Source organism: Oryza glaberrima, chromosome 9 (genome assembly GCF_000147395.1).
Source record: "Oryza glaberrima chromosome 9, OglaRS2, whole genome shotgun sequence".
Classification (NCBI taxonomy): Eukaryota; Viridiplantae; Streptophyta; class Magnoliopsida; order Poales; family Poaceae; genus Oryza; species Oryza glaberrima.
Genome location: NC_068334.1, coordinates 6342307 through 6352683, shown reverse-complemented (window position 1 = coordinate 6352683; position 10377 = coordinate 6342307). Strand labels below are relative to the sequence as shown.

The 10377-nt window shown below is 44.0% G+C and overlaps 1 protein-coding gene across 2 annotated transcripts; it reads left to right on the top strand.

The window, feature by feature from the left end:
* The first annotated feature begins 2979 nt into the window (after positions 1-2979).
* On the top strand, positions 2980-7807 carry LOC127785157 (brassinosteroid LRR receptor kinase BRL1). Of its 2 annotated transcripts, none has more exons than XM_052312578.1 (2): positions 2980-3082; positions 3712-7807. In XM_052312578.1, the coding sequence occupies exon 2, from the start codon at positions 3860-3862 to the stop codon at positions 7502-7504; it is 3645 nt and encodes a 1214-aa protein (XP_052168538.1). In that variant the 5' UTR covers positions 2980-3082; positions 3712-3859; the 3' UTR covers positions 7505-7807. The 2 variants fall into 2 exon arrangements, with proteins under 2 accessions (XP_052168538.1, XP_052168537.1); XM_052312577.1 differs by lacking the exon at positions 2980-3082 and adding an exon at positions 3130-3294.
* The last annotated feature ends 2570 nt before the right edge of the window (positions 7808-10377 follow it).

The following is a 10377-nucleotide window of genomic DNA, read 5'->3' as shown; positions in this document are numbered from 1 at the left end:
AAGTTGATATAATTAAAAACATATGACATTATTTTCTACAATATGGTGAACTAAAACTATTTCCTAGAAACCAAAAGCTTCATAAAAAAAATCTATTATATACTAAAAGTCCATTAAACTTCCTAGAAATACTCTCAAGCCGCCACGTGACGTTCCTATAAATACTCCTAGACCGCCACATGGCACTGTTAAATCTCACCGTCGATTTTCATTTAAATTGGTGGACCCGATACTTTAGACCATTAGATTAGATGTGTTATTTTAAAAAAAAAGTAATACTTTCGCATCTATACTGTGGGCCGGACAAAGAAACAAAACGTAAGTTATCTTTATACGTACGTACGTATATACGGAGAAGAAACAATGAATCTTATCTCCTCTTCAACGGAAGAAAAGAAAACATGTGTACCGACTTACGATAAAAGCGATTAATAAGTAAAAAAACATACGTAAAGCAGGTACGTAGTGCCACTGAAAAACTCGATGCTCCATAAAATATGATATTATACTATTTTAAAATAAATTATATTACTCTATAAAGTTATGCAAATATATATAGTTAAACTAGATCGTTTACAATATAAAAATAAAATATCCAATGAATACTCTTTAAACATCCTACCTATAAATTATTTTAAAATTATATATCTAATTTGTGATCCAGTCGGATCCTCTAATTAAATAAACTATTGATGTCTATGTTCATAAATACATCATTATACATGAGGTCAACATATAATAAATAATGTTATAATAATAATCAGAAAAATAATGAATTACCCATTAAACTATTACGGTCGACCGAATTACCCCCATAAACCCGAAAACCGGACATCTTTCACCCTCAACTATTAATACCGGACGAATTACGCCCCCCCCTAATGCGGAGTGGTTTTGGTCCTACGTGTCAATTTAGTTAGCATTTTCTTAAAAAATGGTAGGACCCATATATCATATGTCTTCCTCACCGCTTCATCATATCTCTCTTTCTTCTCTCTCCGCATATCAATCAGCAAGGCTAGAGGCGGCGAGCGGTGGAGACCGCTCCTCCTCAGCTGACTCGGCAGCCACATGCGCATTCCAATGGAGGCCGTCGTCTCCATCATTTCCATTGCATATCATCGTCGCATGACGAGAGTTGCAGGTGCTGGAGGTGAGAACCTGCGCTGGTCCTCAATGGCCAGGTTCTGCTACACCCCTGCCATCTAGAACTCGCCCAACAAATACGGCCGTAGCTCTGTCTACCATAGCATGTCGTCCCACCACGGTTTTTAATCGATCCCCATCACCAATGCCTCTCTTCCGATGAGATAACGAGGCGGATCAATCAAGCAAGCAAGCGTAGGGGAATAGACGAAAGAGGAGGAGAAGAGCGGCAGGCGACAGCGTGCCTACCCGGCTGGCCCAGTAGCAATGGGAGGGAGAAGAGAGAGGCTGGGGAATGGGATTCAGGAAGAGAGGGAGAGAGAGAGGTGAGAGAGGAGAGGGGTTGAGAGGGTAGAGAGTGTCACATGTGGGCCCCACCTATTTTATTTTTTTTAAATGCAGACTGGACTACCATGTAGGACCAAAACTACTCCAGGTTGAGGTTTTTTTTTTGGGGGGGGGGTAATTCATCTTTTATTAATAATTGAGGGTGAAAGATGTCTGGTTTCGGGTTTATGGGGTAATTCGGTCGACCGTAATAGTTAGGGTGTAACTTGTACTTTTCTTATTTCAAATAATTTTACATCATATTCTAGGTGTCAAATAACTGACTATATAATGCTAACTTAAAGCTCTATATGTAAAATAATTGAAAACAACACAATTTAGTTGTGTATTTTTAAGCAGATATGATTTAATTTTAATATGTCTGAGATTAAGATTCTCATATTTTTTTAATTTTTAGAACTATTTCAATAGTATATGATAAGTGGGCAAACCTAAATGTTACATAAATGTAAAAAATAATTATGAAAAAATATTTCAAGCAAGTGATCTTGCTATAATATAACCATTTAGTCTGTCATAGGATTTATGGTCATATATGTATGTTTTTCTCTTTGTCAAATAGTTTTGATAACAAATGAACAATCAAGTAACATGCGCAATAAACTACTCATGATATTTTTTTTATAGTTGAGGAATTCCAACTTATCAGACATAATTTGATGAATGTATGTCATGCACTCTATTGATGTGACTATGAATTATACTTCAATCAATTAGTTATTATAAATAAGTTTGGGAAAATAGATTCATTCTCTAAATTAATTAGTAAAGGTATCTTATGTGATTATGAAGAATAGGCGTTGAAAAATACGAGATGCAAAATTATATATATTTGTCAAAATGTAACCAACAATATGGTCCTTTGGAGATATTATCGTGGTAGTATTTTAAAAAACACTTTATTCAGGTAAGAAAATCACATATAGTACAAATAGAAGTAAAAAAAACTCCATTATTTCATTATTGTTTTATTATCGTGACATATGTTGTTCTCATAAATTCATGTCATTATCATAAATTTAGGGTTGTATGGTTTCATGTAATATGTCATAGCCAGATATTAACTAAAACATGTTTAAAATAGAGTGAAGATCTATTTTGAAAATATAATCTACATGTAAACATTTCTAATAAAAGAATTTAAGCAATATTAAATAAGTGCCAACGCATATGCGCGGGCTACCTTTCTAGTTATATACCTTACTAGTTATATATTAAAAGTGAGTGCATGCCAGGGAAGAAGAGAGGAGAAGGCGGAGGTGATGTGAGTGAGATGCCAAAAAGCCGGGCTCGGGAGAATAAAATCCTTGTTTGACCAGGCTTGGGAATTGGGATGCTGGGAGAAACAAAAATAATAATAAAAAATAAAAATAAAAACCATTTTTCGTAAAAAGCCCCTCGAGAAACTAAATATTACAACCATTCTCCCGTCTTTCCCGGGAGGCTAATTGCCTTCGCAAGCAAACAAACCCAGCGCGGTTTTTGTTAATGGAGAAATTGAGGATTAAACTAATGCTGGTTGAGGTTCAGTATGCGTCTTCTGCAGTGAGCTGCTTCCTCTTCTCGTCTCCTACTTAAATACTAAAGTGTAGGTTTCGTCTCTGCTCTTCTACTTTTGTACTAGTAGTAGTAGTAATCTGCTTCTCTCTTCTTCATCTTCTTCTCTTGTCTTCCCTTTTCTTCTAGTCTATCCTCGTTGGCTCAGTTCTTGGAGAGGTTTTTTGTTCGAGTTGTGTGAGAGAGAATTCGTCCATTCTTGATGAGGTTTTGGGTTCTTGGGCACTTCTTGTTCTAGCCAAGGTGAGAGGTTAAGGTTAATTCTTCTTTAGATGGAGCTTTTTGAAAATGTTTGGTTGTTTTGTTGGTGGTTTGTTTGGGTTTCTTGATGGTTTTGTGGCTTCTTTTGTTCTTGGAGAAATATGTAAGGGGTTGGGTTCTTTTGGATTTTATTTGGGGTACGAATAATTGAAGTTCGTTTCTGTGCTAATTTGGTTCGTGGGTTGTATCTATCAATTGTCTTGATTTTGAGGGATTAATGTGTAGTTTGTGCGAGGAATTTTGATTTTGGTTCAAACTGTTGTTGTTGGGCGCTTTCCCTTGCAAAGATTCCTTGTGTTTCTTCCTTTTGGGTGTTTTGAGTCGATTCATGCCGCGAATTTGGGTTGAATTTGTTTGCCACAATGACGCGGAAGTGAAATTTTGAATTGATTTTTGCAGAGAAATTGCGATTTGAATACGCTCCATCGATATGTGAAGCCATCCAAGAACTCGGTGGAAATCAATAATTCAGAGGCCATCTCGAACGAGCTCACCATCTGCTTGCAAGAATCAGCGAGTGCGAAGTTGACGTAGACGACGAGAAGCCATGGCCGCCTCGCCGCCGTTCATGGCGGCCGCGGCGTTCCTGACGCTTGTGGTGGTGCTGTTTCGGGCGCCGGCTCCCGCCATTGCCGTCGGCGAGGAGGCGGCGGCGCTGCTGGCCTTCAGGCGCGCGTCCGTGGCGGACGACCCGGACGGCGCGCTGGCGAGCTGGGTGCTGGGCGCCGGCGGCGCCAACTCCACCGCGCCGTGCTCGTGGGACGGCGTGTCGTGCGCGCCGCCGCCCGACGGCCGCGTCGTCGCCGTCGACCTCAGCGGCATGAGCCTCGCCGGCGAGCTGCGGCTCGACGCGCTCCTCGCGCTCCCGGCGCTGCAGCGCCTCAACCTCCGCGGCAATGCCTTCTACGGCAACCTCTCGCACGCCGCGCCGTCGCCGCCGTGCGCGCTCGTGGAGGTGGACATCTCGTCGAACGCCTTGAACGGGACGCTGCCGCCGTCGTTCCTGGCGCCGTGCGGCGTGCTGCGGTCCGTGAACCTGTCGAGGAACGGCCTCGCCGGCGGCGGGTTCCCGTTCGCGCCGTCGCTGCGGTCGCTGGACCTGTCGCGCAACCGCCTCGCCGACGCCGGCCTGCTCAACTACTCCTTCGCCGGCTGCCACGGCGTCGGCTACCTCAACCTCTCCGCCAACCTCTTCGCCGGGCGGCTGCCGGAGCTCGCCGCGTGCAGCGCGGTGACCACGCTCGACGTGTCGTGGAACCACATGTCCGGCGCGCTCCCGCCGGGGCTCGTGGCCACCGCGCCGGCCAATCTGACGTACCTCAACATCGCCGGCAACAACTTCACCGGCGATGTCTCCGGCTACGACTTCGGCGGGTGCGCCAACCTCACGGTGCTCGACTGGTCCTACAATGGCCTAAGTAGCACCAGGTTGCCACCGGGGCTCATCAACTGCCGCCGCCTCGAGACGCTGGAGATGTCCGGGAACAAGCTCCTCTCTGGCGCGCTGCCGACATTCTTGGTCGGCTTCTCGTCGCTGAGGCGGCTGGGTTTGGCCGGCAACGAGTTCACCGGAGCGATTCCGGTGGAGCTGGGGCAATTGTGTGGCAGAATTGTTGAGCTGGACTTATCCAGCAACCGGCTGGTTGGTGCCTTGCCGGCGAGCTTTGCAAAGTGCAAGTCTCTTGAGGTGCTCGACCTCGGTGGCAACCAGCTCGCCGGCGACTTTGTGGCCAGTGTCGTCAGCACCATCGCCTCGCTGCGTGAGCTGCGGCTGTCGTTCAACAACATCACCGGTGTAAACCCGCTGCCGGTGCTCGCAGCGGGGTGTCCATTGCTGGAGGTGATTGATCTTGGGTCCAATGAGCTCGATGGGGAGATAATGCCGGATCTTTGCTCGTCGTTGCCATCGTTGCGGAAGCTGCTCCTTCCGAACAATTACCTCAATGGCACCGTGCCGCCTTCGCTTGGCGATTGCGCCAATCTGGAGTCCATTGATCTCAGCTTCAATCTGCTGGTTGGCAAGATCCCAACAGAGATAATCAGGCTTCCGAAGATCGTTGATCTGGTCATGTGGGCGAATGGCCTATCCGGTGAGATACCGGATGTTCTCTGCTCCAATGGCACCACATTGGAGACATTGGTGATAAGCTACAACAACTTCACCGGAAGCATTCCAAGATCCATTACAAAGTGTGTGAATCTCATCTGGGTGTCGCTTTCCGGTAACCGTCTTACCGGGAGCGTGCCCGGTGGATTCGGCAAGCTTCAGAAGCTTGCCATTCTGCAACTCAACAAGAATCTGCTATCTGGACATGTTCCAGCAGAGCTTGGCAGCTGCAACAACCTCATCTGGCTTGATCTCAACAGCAACAGCTTCACTGGGACGATACCGCCGCAGTTGGCAGGCCAGGCAGGGCTTGTTCCGGGAGGTATTGTGTCAGGAAAGCAGTTTGCATTTCTCCGGAATGAGGCTGGCAACATATGCCCTGGTGCCGGTGTTCTCTTTGAGTTCTTTGGCATCAGGCCAGAGCGGTTGGCTGAGTTCCCTGCAGTGCATCTGTGCCCATCCACAAGGATTTACACGGGCACGACGGTTTATACATTCACCAACAATGGGAGTATGATCTTCCTTGATCTCTCATACAATGGCCTCATCGGCGCAATCCCAGGAAGTCTTGGAAACATGATGTATCTTCAGGTCCTTAACTTGGGGCACAATGAGCTCAATGGCACAATACCGGATGCATTTCAGAACCTCAAGTCGATCGGCGCACTCGATCTCTCAAACAATCAGCTCAGTGGTGGCATTCCTCCAGGCCTTGGTGGTTTGAATTTCCTTGCAGATTTTGATGTCTCCAACAACAACCTGACTGGTCCAATCCCTTCATCCGGGCAGCTCACCACGTTCCCGCCATCCCGGTACGACAACAACAATGGTCTCTGTGGCATCCCTTTGCCTCCTTGTGGCCACAATCCCCCATGGGGAGGTAGGCCACGCGGTTCGCCTGATGGGAAGAGGAAGGTGATTGGGGCGAGCATTCTTGTCGGGGTGGCACTCTCCGTGCTCATACTGCTCCTGCTGCTGGTCACTCTCTGCAAGCTCAGGATGAACCAGAAGACTGAAGAGGTGAGAACTGGGTATGTTGAGAGCCTTCCAACATCTGGAACATCAAGTTGGAAGCTGTCGGGTGTCCGTGAGCCGCTAAGCATCAATGTGGCGACATTCGAGAAGCCGCTGAGGAAGCTCACATTTGCACACCTCCTTGAGGCCACCAATGGATTCAGTGCTGAGACTCTCATTGGATCAGGGGGATTTGGTGAGGTATACAAGGCCAAGCTCAAGGATGGCAGTGTTGTGGCCATCAAGAAACTGATTCACTTCACTGGCCAAGGTGACCGGGAATTCACTGCAGAGATGGAGACCATTGGAAAGATCAAGCACCGCAACCTTGTCCCATTGCTTGGATATTGCAAGATTGGTGATGAGAGGCTCCTTGTCTACGAGTACATGAAACACGGCAGCCTGGATGTTGTGCTCCATGACAAGGCCAAGGCTAGTGTGAAGCTTGACTGGTCAGCAAGAAAGAAAATTGCAATTGGTTCAGCCAGGGGCCTCGCATTCCTCCACCACAGCTGCATCCCACACATCATACACCGGGACATGAAGTCGAGCAATGTGCTTCTTGACAACAACCTCGATGCCCGTGTATCGGATTTCGGGATGGCAAGGCTGATGAATGCGCTTGATACGCATCTGAGTGTGAGCACACTTGCAGGTACGCCTGGGTATGTGCCACCTGAGTACTACCAAAGCTTCAGGTGCACGACCAAAGGCGACGTCTACAGCTATGGTGTTGTGCTCTTGGAGCTCCTCTCAGGTAAGAAGCCAATTGATCCGACTGAGTTTGGAGACAACAACCTTGTTGGTTGGGTGAAGCAGATGGTTAAAGAGAACAGAAGCAGTGAGATCTTTGATCCTACATTGACTGATAGAAAATCAGGGGAAGCAGAGCTCTATCAGTACCTGAAGATTGCATGCGAGTGCTTGGATGATCGACCCAACCGAAGGCCAACCATGATTCAGGTCATGGCAATGTTCAAAGAGCTGCAGCTTGACTCGGACAGTGATATCCTCGATGGCTTTTCGATCAATTCGTCAACTATAGATGAGTCAGGAGAGAAATCAATGTAATGCTGTCTAGTTCTTGCAGATTTTGATTATCCGAAGTGGTAAAATATCAGAATAGCTCAACCATTTTGGCTCCATGGTAGAAAAAAAGGTAGTATCCTCCAATTCAGTAGGAAAAGTTGTAATTTTGGTTCAAATCACTGTACATAATACATCAAAGTATGAAGGAGAACACGGTGGTAGGATTTAATTTCAGAAAAAAAAGGCGGTTCTCTTTACCTGGAGAGACTAGTATGTACCAATCAAATTTCTTGCTTTTGAGCATCAATATTGTCAAGAATGTAATACATATTAGCTTTCCTTACACTTGCATGTGTTTTGACTTTGTGAAAATTGAGCTTCTTGTATCTGTCAGTTTCTGGTTGATATCTTGCAGAAAAGAACTGGACAAATGAGAATTTCTGATGTTTAATCTTCTGGCAAGTCCCTTTCCCCTTTTTGTATTGCACAGTTGACTAAAACTGCAATTGTATTTATTATTTCCCAGCATGGCTATGTTTGTTTGACCAAACTGTAAAAGATGTTGCCGATGTTGCCAGTTACCACATCATATTTGCTTAGGGGTGTTAGACAATGGCTTAGGGGTGTAAGACAATGTGTGAAAAAAATCCAGCCACTGGATTTTGTGGGCAGTCAGTACCTGAATCATGTTGATACTACAGGGGTTTTCCTTGTCTGCTTCTTGAATGATTGCTGTCATGACAAAACTGTACAGCATAAAGAAGTTTTCAGTTCTGCTGACACTGTCTGAAATGGATCTTGTGGACATGGCAGTACACTTTCCCAACAGGTAGTTGTGGACAAACTGAGCAGCACAAAGATAATGCATGGATATGTACTCTTTTTCTTTTTTCTTCTTTTAGAAAAATGAGAAGATTACATGAATTTTGCTCTCATTCTGTGTTTGTGATAATATTACCAGCTTGGGAGATCAGTTCTGTTTTTGAAACTTTAGTAGATGCTACATATATATACTTGCAACTTGCTATTCTTTTAAAGTCAGGTAAGAAGATTTTTTTACTCTTGCCTTTTTATGCTGTGAGTGTGATGGAAATGTAGTTTATACTGTCAACATGGTCATACCTGCTGAAGTTTGGAAGCATCTGTGTGCCCAAAAAGAAAAGGAAAGGTGTATCTTTCATTCATTCATACCTGAAGCACTCCCTCTTTTTCCACCCAGGAACATTCGCTTTTCTGCTGTCAAAAGTGGTACAATTTCGGTTGGATTTATACTCTTTCTGACTTTGAAAAATACTCATGTTGCTCACTGACTACCTCTGATTGTAGATTAGGACCAAATGGTACTACTGTCTTGATAAACTTATATTATCTTTGATGCGGTCGTGCCGTTTTCGAGTGTATAACTTTATCCATCAGGGTTTAAATACTGGCGAGCATAATTAAATGCATTAGAAATTATTACTTTCATTATTAAAATTAAGCTAGAAATTTTTTCCCAGTAATCATTATTTTTCTTTGCCTGACTAATTAATTTTCCAAGAGAGATTAGATGAGCAAGCAAGGTACCAACGCTATCACATCATCACAAATATTTTCAAAAGGATTTGGTAATTAGGTAGCTGACCTGCACAGCAGGATAAGAAGATGTTGCACGCGTGCGTACGCCCGCACGTGTGCATGCCGCTGCCGTTGGATTCTAAAATTAGGGCTCCGTTTCTGCTGATTTGTACAGGATTAGGCAGGAGGATTACGACTTTAGGGACAACGACTACCCTTTAGTTTTCATCTTCTTTGGGGGGTCCCCTGTATATATATATATATATGGGTTCGGATCCTTTGTGGTTATGGTCTTGTGTTGTGTATCCGCATAATTTCGATGAGGTAAAATTGTCTACTAGACATTCTAGATTTATTTTAGATAATGGACATCATCCTGGCCTCTACACTCCAACCGGACACTGTGGTATTGTGAGGGATGTCACAGTGAGAGTCATTACGATCCGATGTTATTTTGACGGATCATAGCATTGTTGGTTAAACGCCATTTTTTTTTAGATCCGCAATGTCTAGTAGTCAATTTTTTTTTGTCTACCAACGAATAGCACTGTTGATAGAGTTGTAGGTATATGGCTCTACATAGTATCTATATTCACGCACATAATTATTATTCTAAAAGGAATTTAGTGAGGTTCTTCGATTTATTGATGCCTCAATCTCTTAACCATGTGTTAATAGGAACACTCACAGGTGTGTCAGTGCGGTTTATATGTGTGGTGCTGTAGGTACATTTTCCATGTAGTTGAATTATTTTGCGTAGTGTTGGGAAAAATATATAGAGGCTATTTATGTTTTGTCGGCAAAAATGAGCAGTAATGGTCGGCAAAAAATACAGCAAGATGCTAATGCGGTGCTTACTCTGGCACAAACAATTCCCCTTAATAATGGTCCCTTGGATTGGCGTCCCGTTTGCACTTTTGATGTCATCAACTCTTTGCATCTCACAAAGGGGATCTCTTTGCACACTACCCCTTAATTTTGGTGGCTGTGTGGAAAAGGTAGAGCTAATCACCTAATTAGATGACCTGGTTGTTGTTGTTGTTGCAAAAATGGTCAAACATAATTTGCGTGTTCCTTTGGGTTTTGGATCTTTTTTAGCTGAGAGATCAGAGATGGAGAAATTTTTGTAGTTAGGTAGAAGTATGATGTATATTTTTTTTCAGAAACAAAGACAACTTCAGATAGTGATATATTGAATCTTATCTTATTAACATGAAGTAAAACTGTTTAGTAAAAGTAGAGGTCATATGTGTTCAACAACAACAAAAAAAGATCAATGAAAATGAAATAATAAGATAAATTTGAACTCCACCCTGATGTTGAACTAGCAATGTTTATGTGATTGTCCATTCATTTCT

Bases quoted from the DNA above. Each gene is read 5' to 3' on its own strand.
- LOC127785157 (XM_052312578.1), top strand. From the start codon at position 3,860: ATGGCCGCCTCGCCGCCGTTCATGGCGGCCGCGGCGTTCCTGACGCTT.